Source organism: Sinohyriopsis cumingii, chromosome 7, assembly GCF_028554795.1.
Source record: "Sinohyriopsis cumingii isolate HCF-2022 chromosome 7, ASM2855479v2, whole genome shotgun sequence".
Taxonomy (NCBI): Eukaryota; Metazoa; Mollusca; class Bivalvia; order Unionida; family Unionidae; genus Sinohyriopsis; species Sinohyriopsis cumingii.
The window spans coordinates 57,773,185-57,796,557 of record NC_142967.1 but is presented as its reverse complement, the minus strand read 5'-3'; the positions used below and the strand labels follow the sequence as shown (position 1 = coordinate 57,796,557).

The 23,373-nt window shown below is 34.7% G+C and overlaps 1 protein-coding gene across 4 annotated transcripts in view; it reads right to left on the bottom strand.

The window, feature by feature from the left end:
- Positions 1–23,373, bottom strand: part of LOC149795325 (uncharacterized) — a 132,402-nt gene that overhangs the window by 54,323 nt on the left and 54,706 nt on the right. For all 4 annotated transcript variants that reach the window (XM_089965094.1, XM_089965095.1, XM_089965096.1 and 1 more), the window contains 3 exons: positions 20,445–20,549; positions 17,503–17,686; positions 13,947–14,132 (listed from right to left, as the gene is read on the bottom strand). In XM_089965094.1, the coding sequence (XP_089821220.1) occupies positions 13,947–14,132; positions 17,503–17,686; positions 20,445–20,549 (475 nt within the window). The remainder of the gene's footprint in view (positions 1–13,946; positions 14,133–17,502; positions 17,687–20,444; positions 20,550–23,373) is intronic.

Sequence of the window (23,373 nt, the reverse complement as noted above, 5' to 3'; positions counted from 1 at the left end):
AATATCCTTTGCCTCCAAAGGGAAACACAAAGTTTATGACCACAAGAACATACAAACCCAAAGAATGCTTCAGTTGAGTAACGCTGTCCCCAATTTAGGGTTAGGGGTAGGGAAGGGGGCTACACAGTAGGTGCTGTCCCCAATTTAGGGTTAGGGGTAGGGAGGGGGGATGCACAGTAGGTTGATTTTATTTATGATCAAAAAATGATGCTGTAAAGAAGACCAGTAAATGGGAGTGGGGACTCGATGAGTAATTATTTTGGGAACAAATGTCATTAATTTCTACATAATTATATCAATATTTGCTGATCAAAATTAAGGTTTATTTATTATTGGAATAGGGGTGTTTTTTCAGCAAATGTGGACCAAGTGAAAAATTCCTGGAACCAAAATCTGGACTGTTACGATGGGGTTACAGACACCCTTGTATTACCCCTGTCTCTTGACTCTGTTAATGGGCTAATTATCAAATATAATAAATGACTGCTGTACCATGGTCATTTTTTCTAATCAGTTTGAGCTAAATATAAGTGAAATCTAATTGACAATTTAAGCTGTTCAGTAGACATGTTCATAAGACACAAATTACATGACTTTACGATCTAAACACAAAACTTTAATGGTGCTGATGATTTCAGAAGGACATCAGTAGCAGTCTATGCTTTAAAAAAATATCCATGGTATGGCAGAAAAGTAACTAACACTTGGAATGTTTAATAGATGCTAACTAACCCTCTTCACTGTCTGCTACAGACTGGTCAATTCATTAAACATGACATCATAGGAAATTACAGAGAAACTTGAGCAAATGACCACATAAACCTAAACAAGGTTGGCAAAGTTTGCAATCCAAGAAGAGGTGGGGGGCAGGATGAAATGAAGAGTAAGTTAAAGGGTGTTGGGATGGTGATAGAAGGAGATCAACAAAATGATGTAAATGAAGGAAATGTTAAACTCCATATGAAAACTATAGTGTCGTTAGATCCCCTTCTGACATTTTGATAATGTGGAGAAATAATGATCACACTTTAGAAAAAAAATGTATTATACAAATTTGCATTAATCTTAGCTGAATATAAGTGAATCCTGGCCATAATAAAATACTAGTAATTTGGCTGCAACATCACAAGTCCTATGTTCATGCCAACTGACCAGCATCTTTAGCCATCACATTTTGGCTAGCTCATTAATAATGGATGACATTAGCTTATGTTGTCCACAGAGACTTCACCTTAACTGACCTTTGATTAACTAGGGTTCACTCTAGAATTTCATTGGAAAGATCTTCATCTTAAATTGCCCAAATTTACCCAATCAGTTTAGAGTGTCTAAAATTAGCAATGAAGACAGACCTGAGTCAGAAAGTACATGTAACATGCAAATGAAAATACATGTAGCTAGAGATATATAATCATGAATGGATTAAACTGAGAAAATTAATAAATTTAATCTTTGAGATATTGCACACAAAGTAAATGCTCCTCATCTTATTGCACTGCAAATATGTCCAAACTTTTTACAAGACATTGGATTATTCTATTAGTGGCTCCATCTATTTTTTATGTTTCACACTAAGGGTCAGACTTGATTATATACCTTCAAAGCTTGGTTAATAAAGTACAGTTAAGAGAGGGGGTCAGGGAAGGGGGTTATCTGAGTAAACAGAATCTAAATTTTTAGTCCGCATGGATGGGCATTGCCATAAATTGTTTATTCTATAAGTGTTGTATGTACTTGTTAATGAAGTCGAATGCAACAGCAAATCCACACATAGAACAGCCATTATTTTCATAGATGATGATTATGCCTGGACATCTGAGCAGGATGGGAGAAGGGCATCCATTAATAGCAATGGGTAAGTATTGCATAATTAAAATTAGTTTACCCCCACCCCAAGTACAATTTTAATAGCATCAGTAACTTTCTTTTGCTGTTGTGTAACTGAATTTGTCAATAAGGTGGGTAGGCATTATCGAACTGATCAAAATCAGAGAAGCAATGGGTTGAATCTCATCAGCTCCTAGTTTCCCAGAAAAAAGTCTATATCTGAAAGGGTCTGATAAGCTCTTTTGATTTTGCTGACAATCCATAGTGAGATAGTAGGGGCCAAAATATTATTTGAGCCCGTAAGAGGAAAGAAAAGATGTCTCCTGCCCTTCTTTTTCCCTTGAAAGGCATTTAGATGGAAACACAGTGTCCTAACTGGGTATAAAGCCTATCTTGATCATCTCCAGCACAGATTTGGCTAGAGACTGGGAATCTCTAAAGAAATGGAGTAACTGATATTTGGCTATAAATCCTGGTTGACAATGGAGAGGAACTGATTAAAAAAATTGCCATTAAATAGAGACTGCCTGTATTTGTCAGCATGACTCTTGTTGCATCCTCTCGCTGATACCAAACTGAGTAAAAACACAGTCATGAGTGTAAACTTCATTCAGTGGTTCATAGGCAGTTTTAGTAAAAGACTGAAATACATGATAGATTCCATGTGGGAATAAGACAGTGTGAGACAGGTCTCTGCAGCTCAAAATACGTAATGAGATCAGTGAGGTGCGAATTTGAACTGATTCATGAGCCCTGAAAGAATTTATGTGTTTTGGAAATTACAGTTTTATAGCCCTTGATACTGAACAACTTTTGCTCCTGAAAAGAAAAAAAAATGGAAATTGGCGATAAAAGTTATAGAAGGACTGCTAGGATCAGCATGTTTGCACCAATGACAGAAGATTCTCCGCCTGGCATTACAGACCTTGGACTCAAAGCTCTCCTGGCTTGAATGATACCGCTGGTAACTGAGCCCAAAAACTTGTTCTGGCACTCGGACAGATCACCTAAGATGAACCAGGCATGAAGATGGAGAATCTGAGTTTTTTTATAGTTTGGTCAAAGTATGTTCAGCTGTTTGTTTTTTTTTTCTTATAAAAAAAAGTCATTTAAAGTTATTTTTATGTTTAGCAATAGAAGCCATACCTGACAGCAGATTTGTATAAATGGAAAGGTTTCTTTGCCAGCTTGTTTGCTGTCAAATTTAACCAAATTCTTTTCAGCAGTTTTTGAGGAGAGGTTAATTGTAAAGTTGTTCTATTTTATTAATGGCTGCCATATTTTATGGCTGATCTGCATCTATTTTACAAATTTGATATAATCCATGCTGTAAATCCTGTTCTATGAGAGGAAGTTGTTAAAAGGATTTGCTAGTTTCAGTAATGTCAGCCATATTTGAATATTTGATGGCACCTGTAGAATTTTTTCAGACTCTACTCATTGATAATTATTTTAAGGTTTTACATCAGTAGTAACTAGGGACAAGAAAGCTCAGTATCATTTGTACAAAAAAAAAAAAACAACAGCTGGCCTCCATGCCACAATACTTTTAATCAAATTTGCTCACATTCTGTTCAAATTTTTTTTTTATATGTAACCAATTTTTTGTTTTCACTTTGGTAACTTCTGCCAATTCTTTTCAATGGTGCTTGACAAAAGGTCATCTAAAGGTTTTTCTGTTTTAAGTAATAGAGGCCCAGGGCCAGATTAAGGACTTTGGGGGGCCCTGGGTACAGCCAACATAGGGGCCCATAGCTATCCTGCCTTGTCCATAGATATGGTTACGGTACTATTAACAACACTGCCTGTGGAATTAGATGATAATATACAGGGCCCCTTAAGCCTCAGGGGCCCTGCCTGTGAAATCAGATGGTAATATATGGGGCCCCTTGAGCCTCGGGGGCCCTAGGCACATTACCCACTTTGCGCTATGGATAATCTGGCCCTGTAGTGGCCGTATCTAAAGGGAAACAGGCATCATTTGTACAAATCTAAAGGGCCTCCATGGTAGAACACTCCCTGCTAAGTTACTTGAAAATGAACTCAAAATAGAAATTGCTGAAAAATGAACAATAACACACAATGGCCAAAAGTCCATAACAAAAGCTCAACTGGCCTTACAGCCAACTAAACTAACAATAAAACAAATTGCAGTCTGTTAGGAGTCATCCGTAGAACAAACAACATAGACCTTGATTTATCAGCACATTATGTGATGACAGATAAGGGTCTATGTTGTTTGCAGTTGAACCCAACTTAAAGTGAGTATATTTAAAGTGAGTATATATGGCATCCTGTATAAGTGACTAACCCTTGTACAAGCAGCAAAGGTCAGAAATGCATACTCACAAATGCTGAGAGCTACATATAAATTAGTATGCCTGATAGCAATGTCTTTAAATCATTTTTTTCTGCTGTGTACTTATGCTTATGCACCTGAGAAACACTAAGAAGTCAAAATCCTGAAAAAGTGGTAATCTAGATCTGCAGTCAAATTCAATGGGAGTATCATGCAATCCCTAATTATCAGCTTATCAGTGCAAATAAATAAATAAATATGAGCATTAAATATCTCCAATAATTTACTTAAACAGTGCAAAGAAATAACCATAAATATGTCAATGTCCTGGATTGCAGATGAAAAAGTATTATTAAAAACTTTTCATCATGATTACACATACCAGTAACGTGGCAGTCAGTATGTACAAGTTATTGCCATACTGTATCAGTGAGGAAAAATATCCATTAATCTTCTTGTTACAATCCTTGAATCTCAGGCCAGATTTACAATTACAATTACAATCATATCAGTACTCATATTTCTTTTTCTTTTTCATTTTGTAAATTAGCATCTTCTTTCAACAATGAACACTCTATGTAATCATATATAATTTTTCATAACAAACCTAAGAGGTGTTGAGACAAGACATGAGGGGTGCAGGGCCATTGCTAAACCCAAGCTAGATGGTGCAAAGGCCATAGCACAGATGAGGCAAGGCAAGGCACACACTGTCCATTCTGGACCATATACAAAACCTGAGCCAGATGGTGCCAAGGCCCAAGTACAACTGAGGCAAGACACACTCAGGCTTTGCTGGAGGGTATACAAAACCTGACACAGTTTGTGCCAAGGCCCATGAACAGCACAAGCAAGGCACACTCAGTTCTTGCTGAAACATATATAAAAACTGAGCCAATTGGTCCCAAGTACAGTTTAGTGAAGGCACACTCAGCCCTTGCTGGAGGGAAACATAAAACCTGAGTCATGTGGTTCCAAGGCCAATGTACAATTTAGGCAAGACACACTCAGGCTTGCTGGAGGGTATACAAAACCTGAGACAGTTGCTGCCAAGGCCCTTGTACAGCTTAGGCAAGGCACACTCAGCCCTTGCTGGAGGGAAACATAAAACCTGAGTCATGTGGTTCCAAGGCCAATATACAATTTAGGCAAGGCACACTCAGGCTTGCTGGAGGGTATACAAAACCTAAGACAGTTGGTGCCAAGGCCCAAAATCCATGATCCACATTCAGATTTTGTCAGATACAAATTGTATAGTGTAAAGTGTTGAATTTTGAATAGTACTGAACCTTAAAGTTGAATGCATTGAGCATTAATAGTTTATCACATTTAAGCCAAAAAAGTCTTCGTGAATGGTCACTTCGACCAATCTTCTTTCCTCCCCCCATGTCAGTGTTAAACTTGAAAGGCTAACATCTATGAGTCATTGAGATTTGATTTGGGGGCACTGCAACGCTGTCCTGAGAAAATAAACATTTGAGCTACCAACCATAACTGCTTGATAGAAACCCATGTCAAATTATCATTTTCCAAGGGAAATTGATAAGCAATGTAGTTCAGAGATTCTAGGCTGTCCAAAATCTGATGGAAGAAATGATTATCTTGGGATAATTTAGGAATCGCTGCTTATGATTGGTCAGAGTAATTTAAGGCGTACCCTTTGGAAGTAATGTGAATTTAAAGGGATGACCTTGGTCAAAATTCTTTAGTCCAGAAATCCTGAGAGAAGAAGTTTGGCTTAGAGGAAGCCTAGAAAGAATAGCGCTTTCATCGTTAAACAAAACATGGGGACCAGGTGGCTGTCTTGTAAGAGAAGACAGGGTTTAGTGCTAGGATGCACAATTTCTGAAAGAGAACAGCATTAAGTTATGCAATTTTAATTTTTCACATAATTTTCTATTTTTAATTGTTTGTTTTATGCAAATGTGTTTGATATGACTAGGATCCATATTATGTATCGTTTATTCAATTTCATGGAAATCTGTTGATGTTAGAATTGTTATGCAATTTATCTCTTTAACTGCACAGTTACTAGTTCATTGATAGAACTGACGATTGCATGCTATCCAAATTTTCATATGTGTAGGATTTCATAGGGTTATGTGAAATAATTTCCTTTGTCTGCCAGGATGATACTGATTATCGTAAGTTAACAATAATCACATATTTATATCTGATTTTGTAATGTTTAAATAATCTTGTAAGTTAGAGATTGCTGTGAGTTAGAATTTTGTGAATTTTATGCAATAGTAATCGAGCATGTATTAGCGTAGGTAGAGAGATATGGTAATGCCAGATACACTGCTCACATGTTAATTCATGATCAGTTGCTGTGAAGCGAGGGTGATGTTCTATCAGATTAAGTCAGAATTTATGCATTGTGGATAGCTAGTCTGCCTTTGAGTAACATAAGTAAGGGAATTTATGTATGTATAGAAAGTGATATGTATAGAGATTTAGGGGTAATTTTGTCCTTGAAGGAAACAGCTTTCTCTGAGAGACAGGACAGTCAGAAGTCAAGAAATAGATGATGTGTTCAAAATAAAAGACTAGGAAGTCCAGAACAGATGAAGCATTGAGAATAGGAAGACTAGAGAATAGGAAGACGTGATACACAGGTCACAAGAGGAAGGTGATGCAATTAGTCATGGACATTGTGCTCTTTTCACCAATCATTATTATGATGAAATAAATCCAAATTAGACATTGCTATTAAATTCTGTTGACATAACTTAGATTCAATTGGAGTTGCCGCTATTAATTGTTATTGATTAAATTTTGTTATTTTTCTCGTCTAAGGGGGCTCGTATTGCATTTTTTCTTCCCAACAGTCTTGCTCAGTTCTCTGTTGATATTCTATCTATCAACTCCCACCGGGCTATAAAATTGAGGGAAGTCATCCTCTCAATAATGCCATCCGAATCCAATTAACCACCCCTCTTACTAAAAGGGCAATGACACATATAGAATGAAATATTTTACTCAGAAAAAAGAAGAAAAAATACTTTCAAAGATCTGATTAAGGTGTAAGATACAAAGACCTAAATGTACATTTCTTAATTCTTAATGCAAAAATTGATAAAGTTGTAGTACTTGCTTTTTTGCATAAGTATTTTAACTTCTTTACAACCTTATGATGTTTTAAACTTCTAAATACTTTTTTTGTTTTCCTATTATAAAATCCAACACTGATACGCTGTAGCTCAAGTTCCACTGGTATTAAGTAGAAATGTCACATGTTACAACTAAAATACCTCAAAACTAATTAATTTGATTACAAGTTTTAAAAGAAATTATAACACTCTTTTCTTAGGATTTTGTTATATATATTTGCATTATGTCAATAGATGCCTGAACATCACATCATAACTAGTTAAAACAATCTGTTTCATCCTCACCTGTGTTAAAAATGTTACACTTTTGCATAACTATACAGAAACATTTACAACTTTAAAATGATGGTTTTTAAAGTGTAACTGAATTAAAGAGAAGGCAATTAAAAGTTTTCTGTTCAATTTATTAGCCTGGCATGAATTCAGGCATTAGATTTATGGCTGTATACACCCATAACCTGAAGTAATGTTTATATCTTGGCTAATGTAACGAAAGCTGTTTTGCAATGTTTTCTTTTTTGTTCCCATATATACTCAGTTATAAGTTTGGTCCAACTTGAAACAAAACAGACCTTGCTCTGCCATCACATTATGCATTGGCAGATGAGGGTGTCTGTTGCTTGTTACTCGTAGCAAACTGCATAGGTCTTGATCTGCTGGTGCATTATGTGATGGCAGATCTGAATTGATGCAGTCTGCAGATGGAACTGACTTATGAGCACATACAATATGCCCAAGTGACATTGCTGAGTTTATTTGTCCTTTAATATTTCCCTCTTTCTATCCATCAGAGTTTACTTCCTACTAGAAAAGTTTATTGTAAAATTTTGTTCCTAAGGTTATGTTTCTACAAAAAGCAAGGGGAGCTATAGTAACTCAGTTGGTGAAACACCAGACTTGCAACCCATGGGTCCTGGGTTTAATTATTGCCCAGGCCAGTCAGGCTCAGCTGCTTCTGTGTCCTTGAGAAAAGCACTTGGTCTTGTAAAACTAAGTGCCTTTAAAAATGCACCTGAATCAGTTGACATATTCAAACAGCAAAACTCTCAATTCCAAACATTCTTGGCAGCAAAAAATATTTTATTATTAGTCTGTACAGTTTTTGAATACACTTTTTCAATACTATTTTTTCTTACTTTACAAAAAATTCCAAGCAAAACATACTTTTATTATTAGTCTGTACAGTTTTTGAATACACTTTTTCAATACTATTTTTTCTTACTGTACAAATAATTCCATGCAAAACATATTTTTATTACTAGTCTGTACAGTTTTTGAATACAGTTTTTCAATACTATTTTGTTTTACTGTACAAAAAATTCCAAGCAAAACATATTTTATTTTTAGTCTGTACAGTTTTTGAATACACTTTTTCAATACTATTTTGTCTTACTGTACAAATAATTCCAAGCAAAAATATTGGTTTCAGCTTATTCTAATGGAAAAGAAAAAACATTTCCAAAGATTCAATATGAAAAAGTTCTGCCTATTAATAAGTAGTTTGATTTCTATGGATTAATGGTCCCAGGGGGTATACCAATAATAGAAGGTATGCTATTATGGATAATATGGATCTTTATATGGACCACAGTGAGTCAGCAAAGAAATGAATGGGTTTTCTCCAAAATTCACCACATGGCACAGGGACTATAAACAATATTTAGATTTTGCAGGTTTCACTGTAAGTGAATTTGGCTCTGTCAGTATAACTTTCCTGCAGAAAGCAGGCCACTATGAACTATATTTCATACTTTTGTGATTTATAAGAGTGGTTGGGTACTTACTGAACATGAACAAATTTGATAAGTTTTAGTCATTTATCATGCATTTCTTGCTTTGGCCAATAATGCATTTCAAATTTTGCTAAAATCGAACGTTTTTACAATGGGTAAAATGAAATATAAAATACTGTAGGAGTTTCAAGAATTATTTTAAGAAGACTAATGAGTTATTGTCTCGGTTATCATGAACAGGAGGTGCTGTTTGAACCCACTTAAAAATACCATAATGCTCCAACTGCAAACAACACAGACCTTGATCTGCCGTTACATAATGCACTTGCATAGCAGGGTCTATGCTGTTTGTTTCACAAATTACTCCTAACAAAATGCACAGACCCAGATCTATGCATTATGCAATGGCAGATCCGGAGCTGTGCTTTTAGCTTTAGGACTTGAATTATAAGCAAGTATATATAGTAATATATTTATTACATTATCAGACAGTATTTCTGAAACTAATAATGATTATTTTTGAAGCATAGATTTTCCTGTTTTGAAGGCTGAAAATAAAAGACAACCAGAGATCAGAAGAATATGTCCACTCCCCCTTTTATCATTGCCTTGAGCCATTTGGAAGTATTTTGAAGCTACAGTGTATGTTGATTGGCGTCTAAAAATGTAACAATGGTGCAAGTAGGATCACAATGGTAGCTATACTGATAAGCCCTTAAATTAGAACTTTCTTGAAGGTACACAGTTTTGTATTAAAAAATGATGTAGGTCACAGGGACCCTGTGTAAGTGTGTAAAACATAGCCATCCCAAAATGCATCCACTGTGCAAGTTTGATATCAATAAATGTACTAATATTAAAATTTGATACCAGACAGGTAAAAGCTATATTGAAGGAAATGGCTAAATATACTTCAGTTTTAATCAACTATTGCATTGATATGATGTTATACCATATATACTCACTTATTAGTCATCTTCAATTGCAAACAACAGAGTCCTTGATCTGTCATTGCATACTGTGCCAGCAGCTCTGAGTCTGTTTTTTTTTATTGATAACAAACTGCACAGACCCAGACCTGTTGGAATATCATGTGATAGCAGAATTGGGTTGATGCAGTTTGCAGATGGATCCAACTTCTAAGCAAGTATATATGGAAATAATAATTAGTGACAAGATCTGTAACAAATTACCACTTTAAGAACAATCAGGTTAGCTGATGATTTATATACAAAAAATGTGTATCAAGACAAAGCTTTGTTCTCATTCTTCCTAACTGAGACTAATTACCTCCATTAAAGTTTGAAAGAGTTCATTCTTTGGCCCACAAATGTCTATTCTCACAGAAAATATAGCTAATTGTACAGCATTTAAGTCATTCCTGATGAAAATTTAATTATTTTATGTGATTGGTATGTTTCAATACAACGTGTGCTAGATATATTCATGCACATTTACCCATATAATGGATATTTTAAAGAATGAAAAGAACTATACAATGTATGAAGATGGTTCATGCTGACTTTGAAATTTACGGTAACAAAGTTGGCTTCAATGTATGTATTTGAGCAATGCATTTTACAACAATAGCTTTAGCACGATATAACCTTTAATGTGTCGATGTGCCATTAAACACCAACCATCCAACCAACAAACCAACTCTCTCCTTCTCTCTGACATCATCTCAATAATTGCTTTAACTAAAAATTCAATATTATTGGTAACACTCTGTGAAACTCTTGACTCAATTTAAGACTTAAATGACAATAATTTCTCAACCCAGAACCACATGTAATTTACCATCATGCATGGTTTCGTGCTTTGCAGCACAGCGACACAAGTAGGTTACTTAGTTCCTAGGCAACTGAGTAAAGTACCTTGCCCAAATACACACCACAATGGCTGACCAAGGCTGGTCCAATGTTAGGATTCAAACCTGTACCTTTTCAGTCATGAGTCGAGCACACTAACCACTGAGGGGGCCCTGAGTGGCCAAGTGGTCTAAAGTGCTCACTGTTCTGGATCACTGCCATCTCACCTCTGTCTGTGTGGGTTTGAGTCTCAGGCTCATCTAGCTGGGTGTGTGAGAAAGCCTGCCAGTAGCTTCTCATGGGTCGGTGGTTCTTCCCAGGGTTTTCCAGGTTCTTCCTCCACCAGTAATACTGGCCACCATGTATAGCCTATCTTGTGCTGAAAAATGGCATTAAACCCTACAACAACAACAACAACAACGACAATGACAACTAACCACTTAGGCAACACAACTCCTAATTTGCCATCATGCAATGTGAGCATATTCACATGAAACACACACAAAATATGTATACTAGGCCCAAGAACATAGCAGTCTATCTCTGTGAAAAAAGATAACCATTTTTTCAATTCTTTTCTCACAAACTGTGTTAGCTATATACTGTGTGTTTTCAGGCATTGTCTAATTTTGATATGAATGAAATACTCATAACCATGCATATATGGTAATCTCCTCATTTGTTCATTCCATACATGCACAAGTATTTATATTTTCCAAACTCATTTTTCAAACATCAATAATTATGTTCCAGACTGAACAATTACTAGATTTAATTGGATACTGATTATAGTCTGGTTTTGCATAGCTTGACCAGCAGAAAACTTGTTCTAGAAGCAGTCTAACATATTAACTAACCCAGCAGGGGAATTGTGTTAATCAATATTAACATTTCTTTGTGTAATTTTCTAAATGGTAGGGATAACTGCTGCATCATTAACAATTTCAAAAACATTTATTTAGATCACTGGGGAACCATACTGCATAGAAGAAACATGTACATACACTTTAGGAAAATGCAGATTCCTACAGAGAACCTTATAACTAGGAAAATAAATGGTTTTATGTGTGCATATACCAGATATAATCAGCATGAACCATGATGATGGGCAGGGGAAAATAAAACATATGAAGGACATATGGAGAGATACATCAGATATTACCAAAACATGTTAAGTATGAATCCATGCATGTGTGTGAATGAAAAAGTTTTCAAACATGCATGTTGGTGTACAAAATCCTATGTGTGCTGAATGCATACATAGTTGCTCTTGTGTATGCCAATCCATTATACCATTTTTTTATGTTTGTTTCCCAGCTGTATTTGATATATTTGCCTGTACATATGTAGATAACTGAGGACCATAAGGGAAATTAGTTTTTCTACTAATTGTGTCACCCTCATAAAATTTATTATTATTATTATTATTATTATTATTATTATTATTATACATTAAATGCAGCTTTTACCACTACATTTATTTATGTATAGATCTATTAATTAAAATGGTCTCTGCATGGATGGTATTAATAAGGTATTGAGAGACAACTTTTCAACACTGTTAGGTTTATGAACATTTTTATTTTCAAGGTCATGCATGGAAAGAAATGCCTTGTAACTTAAATGCAGTGCCTAAATTGATCAACTCTAACATCAATGCCCTTTGCTGTATGTGAATATTAAACCATAAGATTAAATTTTGTTTACAATATGATAGGATTTCTTTATGCCTAGTTTTCTTGCTCCATGACTGACTAAAACTGTTTTCCAAGTCAAAAGAGCTATCTACAACCATACATATATGTCAGTACAGCTTACACATGTCAACCTAGTTTAAATCTGTCTGATCAGTGAAGAATGGGACTGTGAGACCTTGCCAGTTTCAAATTAGTTGAAATGGAATTAAAATTTTATTACCAAGGATATCAAGTTAATGCATCAAATGTCTTGACTAGGGATAAAGTATGCAAAAAATATCTACAACAGAATAACATATGCCACTAACAAAAATGACAAAACACATTTGGTCATCTAGGTCTGTATCAATACATGGCTATTACATCTCAGCAGCATGTCTGTAAAAGTCACTGAATTCTGCAAATTTTTGGAAAAATTGACAAATGTGCTCCACCTGAAATACTGTATCACATCCTACAGTCATATCTGGTTGGTTGGTTCATTTCTAACAGCACTTTGTACACATAATTGCTATATCATGCCAAGGAAATGGGAATAGGTGCCATTCCCACGGACAAAGTCAGCTGACCTAGGAAGGAAGCAAATCTGAAACCCCTTATTTCTTTTTATGGCTCCAGAAAATGTTTATACAATGCAAACTGTGTAAAATGTATTCTTCCATGATCAGTTACTACATGTATATAAATCAGACACCAAATAAATGTATTCTTCCATGATCAGTTAATGTATCTATATAAACCAGACACCAAATAAATGTATTCTTCCATGATCAGTTACTGCATGAAATATAAATCAGACACCAAATAAATCTATTCTTCCATGATCAGTTACTGCATGTATATAAATCAGACACCAAATAAATCTATTCTTCCATTATCAGTTACTGCATGTATATAAATCAGACACCAAATAAATCTATTCTTCCATGATCAGTTACTGCATGTATATAAATCAGACACCAAAAAAAATGTATTCTTCCATGATCAGATAATGTATCTATATAAATCAGACACCAAATACCAGCAACATAATCAGACACCAAATACCAACAACAAAATAGTTTTGAAGCACACACACAATATGTCATGCAAAAATGATGCAGTGAAGTCACTGATCACTCAGTTATAGTCAAAGGGAGAAAACTCCACTTACAAATGACAATGTACTAGAAAACCCATGGAAGGTTATTGGAACAAGGACTAACAAACTTACCTCCCTTGTACAAACAATCGAACATAATTCTTGCATTATTTCTTCCCAATAGTCTTGCTCAGTTCTCTGTTGATATTCTATCTATCCACTCCCACCGGGCTATAAAACCGAGGGAGGTCATCCTCTAGATAATGCCAGCAAACTCCAATTAACCATCCCTCTTACTAAGAGGGTGACGTTACGCTGTATTTTGTTAGAACTTATCTTAAAATGAAAGTAAAATAAATCATTGTTAAACAAAATATTCACTTACCTTGAAATGCAAGGGCTTTGATTTTCCAGACTGTATCAAATGTAGCTGTATGGATCAACTTCTCTATCACCGAGTCCTCCCTGATTTCCAGATTCCCACATGTTATACAAACTTCCCTCCTTATAGAGACATGGTCATCCTCAAAACACTCCAGGAAGACTGGCAAAAGCTTAGCTGTCATGATGCCTGCAAAGTTACCAGGGATCACATTAGAAAATTTGAGAAAGGTTCATTTTAGGAGACCACTCAGGTGGCCTAGTGGTTAGAGCATCCGGATGCAGGAAGTCATGGGTTCAATCCCTGGCCAAGTGATACTAAAGACTTATAAAAATGATACTAACAGCTGCCTCGCTTGTCACTCAACATTAAGAGGGTAGTGTTAGGACTGGTCAGCATGGTGTCAGGATAATGTGACTGGGTGGGACATCATGCTAGATGCCCCAGTGCTAGACATAATTATAAACTGCCACACTGCAGACATTGTAGCGATATGACTGAAAAAGTGTCAAAGCTATGTTAAAAATCAAAATCACACACAAGCACTCATTCTAGGACAATTAGGAAATGATAGCAATATAAATACTTGAATAGAGAATATATTCATTAAGTCATAAGCTAAATTTATTTCACATCTGTCATTGTATAAAAATAAACTTTCCCACTTAAATTATGATGCTGATTAGAATTGGCTTGGTCAGTCAACCTAAGAATACTTTTTAAAATGCTAAAGTTTCCATAAATCTGAATTATTTGGTAGCAAAATTAGCAACTGGGCAGAACAAAATGACCCCTGGATCTAAATTTTGGGAAAGAAAAACATGCCTTAACATTTTGGGATGGGTCCAATAGTGTAACTCTGAGCATTTTGTGGATTAATCCCTGAATGCACTGAATTTGTTTGGTTATTCTTTGGTTTGTTGGAGAAGGAGGTTTATTTTTCATGCTGCAGTGCGACCTCACTATAACACAGTAGTTGGGAGCCATAGAACCTGACTGTGTTATAGACTGAACCATGTTATAAGCAACCAGGTCAGTTAGCTGAAGAAAATGATGCATGTACCCAAAAGAAATTGCAGGGGGGGTAGGTAATAAATGTGGGTGGTAAAATATGTGCTTCATCGGCATAGTTACCATCTGAAATCAATGCATATTAAATGAGAAATACACCTGTAGTGAAAACAGAGAAGGCATATATAATAGTTTACTTTATTTAGAGAACCACGAATTGGTATATATACGTGAATACTGTTTATATCTGCATGTCTCATGTATAGCATGAATAGAGTATCAACACTGTGAACTCACCCGCGAATCTCATCATATACATTGAATCCACAATACAAGTGATTCGATCCAAATTATGCACAATCACGTAACAAATGACAAAGCACATTTACTTTGCAGTATGTCCCAAGTTGGTACAAGTTAGTTAGCGTTTTAAGCTGCCATTGGTAGCATTCATAAGCATAAACTTTTTCCCTGCAAAAAGGAAACTTTCACGGCACAGTTAACATGTTCATGTCATACTGGAAAATGCAAAAATCCATCACATTCTATTACTTTTATTTAAGTTTGGTACAGACTTTCTTTGAAGAAAAGTTCTTTGTTTTTATTGAAGATTGTAGTTGGCTTTCTTTGATAAAGGGTGCATGCATTATTGAAGTCACCACTAAAGAGTAGCTTTGGATAACCAAACAAAAGCCCATTTCATCTTGTGGCGGCAACATCAAATAATTGTAAAGCATCGTTGCGACTGATTTTTTTTCCATTTGCTGAGTACGTTTTCATAACAATCAGTGCTTCAAAGGTACTCTGTTTCCTTTGAAATTTCTGCAAACTATTTTATCTGTGTACATTTTTAAAAAGGAATTGACCGTCATTTGGTCTATTCTAGTTACTGTTCCTCCCAGCCTATTGAATAAACCAATAAGTAAGATGTGTTTTTGTGTATTTTTTATGCATCAGAAATTTAACAAAGGAGTGGTCTGAAGGATTTAACTCCGACTGAAAAGAAGAGGAATTTTACTTAACATCCACATACAAATGTCAGTCTTTGTAAATATGTTAATTACTAGCGAGTGGCCAAAAATCCGATGAAGGATAGATTATTAGATAATGCCTTGTCTGGATGATCTCCTTTACCAGAAATGTCAACAACAAAAAAAAGCGGATACCTCACAACATACAGTACTCCTGCAAGATGTCAAGATAAAGGGATTATGATATAACAATGCATTGTTTAGATGGTTTGTGAATATGGACAAAGAATTTGTTTATGTAACAATATATAAATTTCAGTGCATTTTATATCCAATTTGCAGCTTCCTTTCACGGGGCCTCTGAATTTCTCCACTCCAAACCAATGGTTGTATATACAAGTTTAAAACAGCCAATAATGTTGGCAATAAAAAAAATTTGCCAGATGGTATATATGGCCGCCAATGAGGGAAAAAAATCCAAGTTTGCAACACTGGTAAAGTCCTACGCAATCCCAGAATAAACTTTTTACACATTATTTATCGTACTTTTAAGAAAGAATTTTTTATCGTGTACAAGAAATGTACATATAAAATTGCATGAGCCATGCCACGATCATCTTGTATTATTCAAACATGATCTCTTCCCCAAAATGATATTAAACTTTTAATGTTCTTTTTTTGTACTTTTAAGAAAGAATTTTTTTCATGTATGAGACAAATACATGTATATGAAATTTCGGGAGCCACACCACCACTGTTATATTCGAATTTGTGTTATAATGGAGCATGCTATAGAAAAAACAACTCTTTCATTGATAATTTAAATTCATGGAACAGGGATGATGGGTCCTACTGTCTCCAAGTATGGATAATTATTTATATAAAGATTCTCTATTCATTATTTGTACACAAGAAAGGGTTTTCGCCAATGAGTACATCCCAAACACCAAAATTCAAGTTTGTGGCTCAAAACCATTCTAGATTAGATGGCCATGACACAGAACTAGAAGTTGACAATTATCATATATATATATATATATATATATATATATATATATATATATATATATATATATATATATATATATATATATATATATATATACATCCACTCCAATTGTAAACTGCACAGACCCAGATCTGGCAGATATGGATCAATGCATTTTATTAGGTGTATTATCTAAAGGGCAGTCAGGATCAATCTTATATGTAGCTGGACTCAACCTATAAGTGAGCGTATATGGTAGTCTTCATACAAAGCAAACAGCATAAGAAAAATAAGCAACAGTCATCTCTTTTAGCATGGGGAACAAATTATATGAACGAGCAACAGACGTCTCTATTAGCATGGGATACCAATTTCCCAAGTCTATAGAAACTGGTGAGCAACGGTATTTTTCCTACAAAAGATGCAAGGAATCAACCTAATAAACTTTCTATCAAAATGGGTGAGATAGGTCTTATCTTTGGGTAAAGGTTCCCAAACTTAAAATTTGGTAGAAGTTTATATAAGTAGGGGTGGACTCCTCTTTTGAGCATAGGTTATACTTTGTGTGATAAGTCCTTAAATATCATACCCAACTGTCCAACTTTACTGATGGCCTCTAATTTAATTCTCTCCTCTCCATTCAGGATTCGTTCTCTCAGATCATCATGGACATCACGACCGTGGCCAGTTTTACCGAGACACTGGGCAGCTGCATGTCTCACTTCAGCATTCCAATCATTCCACATCAGGTCGGCCAGCTTGTTTGTGATGTCCTGAATTAAAATGATGTTTTGATCATGGTCCATCATCAAGCATAAATGTATATGAACATAAATTTAAAATCCATCCAACACAAAACTTTCCTCAGTTTCTTACTTTTTTAATTGCTTTATGATGAAAGGCTTATTTGAACACACCTTTTTAATACAATAATTCTGCAAAATGGTACCTCTCACCTGCTCCACCACTGCACGATCCAAAACCAAATGTATTTACTCTAATGGAGTCTGAAAGTCGATCATTTTTACATAATTTTGACTGTAGTAAATAAAACTTCTTAGAATGAATGTACCCAGGAAGTTTAATTATTGGACATACAACCATGTTGACAATATGGAGATCAGCACAAAATAATTTCAAAAAATATTTTAAGATCATCAATAATGATGTCACTGCCAACATTGGAAAGTGGTTCCTTTTTGTTTTCGTTCTTATATATGTGTGATACAGTTCGGCCATGCAAGATAAAGATGTGTAACCCTATCCCATATAAGTGCACTCAGTGACACGACATATGCTGTCATTATGCATATGTAGTTATGAATTTATCACTGTCTAGCAGTTTTAATATGGAATATAAACATTTACTGTCTTATGAACAGTAATCCTTGTTTAATATGGAATACAAACATTTATTGTCTTATGAACAGTAATCTTTGTTTAATATGGAATAAAAACATTTACTGTCTTATGAACAGTAATCCTTGTTTAATATGGAATACAAACATTTACTGTCTTATGAACAGTAATCCTTGTTTAATATGGGCAACAAACATTTACTGTCTTATGAACTGTAATCTTTGTTTAATATGGATGACAAACATTTATGTGAATAGTAATATGGACAACAAACATTTACATGAACAGTAATCCTTGTTTAATATGGAATACAAACATTTACTGGCTTATGAACAATAATCCCTGTTTAATAGATGACAAACATTTACTGGCTTATTAACAGTGATCCCTTTAAAATATCGAAGACACACATTTACTGTCTTATGAACAGTAATCCTTGTTTACTGGGGGGCTGGAACTGGTATACAAGTTCACTGACTGATGCAATGATACATGGCTGAGTAATCAGGTTAAGAAAGCTGACATGTGTACATAACAAGCTGTTAATTGATTACCTTATAATTGTAATCTGGAAAGCTAAAGGCCAAATGCTGGAGTTTTTGAGGTGAAGTAATAAAGGGATCAGATATGGTCCATGATGGCTTTTAAGTCCCTGATTAAAAATTGGCCAACCTGTGTTGGCGATAAGATAAAAAAGAGAGACTGACCGAAAACTGATTTCATCAGAAAAGCACTTAAGTCAGCGATTGGGATTTTTTTTTCTTGTTTAATTGCTATTATGTCATTCAAGATGTTTATGAGGAATATTTAAAGTGACCTCTTATATTTTATCTTTTGTTCAGTTCATTTAAAAATGAACTTTCATCCAATGCAAAAAAAAAATTGCTAAGAACTATTAGGCTTAGGAATACATATTAAGTCAAACTCAGGAAAATCCTCCTCAGGGTGAACTTAGCTTGGATGAGAATTGGAGACCAGTCAGCAACCTTCAAATTCAAGCCACATGAAAACTGTAGTTTGAACTTCTTTTTAAATCTACTAGTTTGTATCTTGGTTATGTCACATGTACCATATGGCGATTAAAATATAAATGTGATCATTTTTATCCCAACAAATAAGACAAGTGCGTACAAAATAGGCTTTTATGATGGGTGACATTTTTCAGGCATTGAATTGAAGATTATGAATTAGCAAACTGACTTAGTGTCTGTCTTAAAGTCTGATCTGTGAGACAGGAATTTTCAAACACTGAAGACAGGGATGTTTCACACTGCTGATAGAGTGGGTGGGTGTGATCTGGATTTTTAACGTAGCCTTAACAATATTTCAGTCATATCGCTACAATGTCTGCAGTGTGGCAGTTTATAGTGATGTCTAGCACTGGGGCATCATGCCGCAGACATGTAGCATGATGTCTCACCCAGCCACATTATCATGACACCAGGCTGACCAGTCCTAACACTGGACTTCTTAATGCTGAACGCCAAGCAAGGCAGCTGTTAGTAACATGTTTTTAAAAATAAGTCTTTGGTATGACTCGGTTGGGGTATGAACCCATGAACTTCTGCATCCAAGGCAGATGATCTGGAGTGGTCTACAGCTGATAGAGGAAAAACTGTCCTACTGCTTGAGTGGTTCACATGTCCTACTGCTTGAGAGGTTCACATGTTTTGCTATTGGAGAGGTTCACATGTCTTAGGGCTTGAGAGGTTCATGTCATTTCTTGAGAGGTTCACATGTCCTACTGCTTGAGAGATTCACATATATGCATTCGTATTTTTTTTTAAAGGTATAATATATACATGCTTTTTACAAGTCTTGTCCACTAGCAAACTACATAGACCCAGATCATTTATCACATCATGTGCCAGCAGATCTGGTTCTATGCAGTTTGTATGGATCAGTAGGACAAACAACAGAATCATCAGCAGATCAGGGTCTATGTTCTTTGCAGTTGGACTCAACTTATAAGTGAGTATATACATTACTTGCTGACCTGTCGAGGTGACTCATTATTCTAGTCTAGCAAAGCTGATAAGCAATCAACCTATTGTTTCAAAATGATCCTACAATTGATCATATCATTCTTGAACAAAATACATTATACCTAAAAATAATATTTGATTTGTGTTTTTTTAATTAAAAACTTTAAATAATGAAGGAGTATAGTACCTTGTTAATATCTCCATGCAATGTTGGCAGAATCTTACATGCAATCACCTTATGTCTCCAGCTGCTGCTGTTCAACTTCTCCGCTACCATAGAATGTACCAGATTCTGAAAATACATCAATCACTATATTATCATAAAAAACACAACATTCATGTTCATTTTAAAATTTACCTACCTTTATTATATTATAAAGCTTTGAACAAGAAATTATTATTGTTACCTATGTTTGAAAATCTACACTAGAGGCTGTTTCATATCTCTTTGTGATTAGAGTGTAAACAAGTTATCATTGCATGGTTCTTTTATATATTCTAACAATTTCATTTCTATTTAAGATGTATACTGCATCTAGACTGGCAAAAAAACTGCAAGCGTCAATGTTAAATACTTTTTTTTCTTTCAGTAAATCATCTTGTATTAAACATATTTTATTACCATAAATGTTGATAAATGAGGTTGGGGTACAAGTATTCTCATAACTTATAAAGACCTGTTCACTACATTCAGTAAGAAATGTACATGAAGAACCATGCAAAATTAATATGGTTTCAGGGAAAAGAGAGAGAGAGAGAGAGAGAGACTGATTACATGAATGCAATCAGAAATAAATATGACTATGTTACTATGAATAATTCTCGATTATGTCAAGCATCTCATGTCTTTTATAAAATTTCTGGAATAAGTCAACAAGCAAATATTAACACAGTAATAGATGATCCATGAAACAAAATATTAAGCTATGAAATCTCAAAAATCACTGCTAGATAAACTTTTCAAAGTTTAAACAAAACCCATTTTTATAACAAATTATAGTTCATTCCACACACTATGGCCAATGATATCTACATGTGTAGGTCAGTGAATTTTCAGGTTACCATCAATAAATGTAGCTAAAAGTAACTAATTCATTCTACAGACAAAGTATTTCAGCACCATTCAAAGATCAACATTGTGTGTAACACCTCTCATTAAATACATGATAACTCTCAGTGATTTGTTTACATCAAATTTTTCAATGCCCCCAAAACCTGTGGAAAAGTTGATTTCTTTATTAAGAAGCAATCAGCTTAAATTCCATTCTGCCCTAATATAGTTGCCTCCCACTGATTTCTTAGCACTGTCAAAAATTGACACTTCCAAGGCAAAAACACCAGTCTTTTTCAGCACGTATTGAATGAATAGTATTGCACCATATGTCAATATGAATTTTGTTTAAATCATTAATTCATGAAAAAAAATTGGTAATTTGGCAACATTGTGAGACACTGACATGAAAATTCAATGAGAAACAGATACGAATATGAGTCACAATGTTGTGCAGAATGAACTATAATACAGCTTTCCTTTATATAGTACTCTTCCTATAAAAGGTATATATTAACAGCAGTTACACCATTGGATCTCAACCAAAATTTTCAAACAAAGAAATAAATTTTTCAATAATTTTCCAATATTGATTTAACTGGAATATCTATGAAATAATTTTGTTCAAGCTGGACATTATCAAAACTCAGTGCTGTAATCTTCATTGTCTTTAGCTAGACACAGCTGCATTCTGCCGCTACTGTAATAAGCAGCCTGAAACCTGAAACTTACATTAGACCTGAAACTGACATTAGTGCCAATCAAATGTGTCAGATTGGCTTATTGAGCTATCCTTATCATATCAGTCAAATAAAGTTATGTCTGAGCATGCAGCAGGTAATCTCTTGGGTAGCAATAAAAACAATTTTATTGGACAGACAGGTCTTAAATTGACCAGCCAGTATTTGTCTATCCAGATTAGCAACTGCAACCTTCCAGTACAGCTTGCTTTCAGTATTCCATCACCAGACGGGTGATAACAGTAATCCTCTTTTTTTTCCTTTTTATTTGCATAATGTACCCAAAAAATAATGACAATGACATCAGCTATACAGGGTCCTACTACTAAACTACTAATACTGTACTCCTTCACAATAAGGCACTTTAGTATAACATGATCCCTATTACATGGTAGATAAGATAATGTGCCCCATTTCATTATTTAATAAAGTGGCAAGATCCCTTTTATATGGCAGATAACGTAATGGATCCCAATTCATTATTTAATAAAGTGACAAGATCCCTTTTATATGGCAGGTAAGGTAATGGATTTCATTTCATTATTTAATAAAGTGACAAGATCGCTTTTATATGGCAGGTAAGGTAATGGATCCCATTTCATTGTTTAATAAAGTGGCAAGATCCCTTTTATAGCAGGTAAGGTAATGGATCTCATTTCATTATTTAATAAAGTGGCAAGGTCCCTTTTATATGGTAGGTAAGGTAATGGATCCCATTTCATTATTTAATACAGTGGCAAGATCCTTTTTACATGGCAGGTAAGGTAATGGATCCCATTTCATTATTTAATACAGTGGCAAGATCCCTTTTATATGGCAGGTAAGGTAATGGATCCCATTTCATTATTTAATACAGTGACAAGATCCCTTTTATATGGTAGGTAAGGTAATGGATTCCATTTAATTATTTAATACAGTGGCAAGATCCTTTTTATATGGCAGGTAAGGTAATGGATCCCTTTCATAATACAGTAAAGATTGTTAATTATTCTCTTACAAACAACCCTTTTTCTGTTCAAACATTGGATTTTAATTTCCCCAGCTAAATTCCTAATTACTATGTATTCCAAATGCTTTGTTATAATGTTCCTTTGTTCCTGGATTTAACTGGTTATGGCATTTCATTTGTGTGGTTCACCCGAGAAAATTAGCTCAGTTATAACCTTTTATCACATTAAGTATAGAGGCCATATATTGTTTAATTAATATACCCATAGCAAGAAAGGTAACAAAGGGTAACAAAGCACAAATAACAAAAGTCTAACAAAAATGGAAGGTAACACAGGAACGATAACCATTGCCTCATTCATAATCAATATTTTATA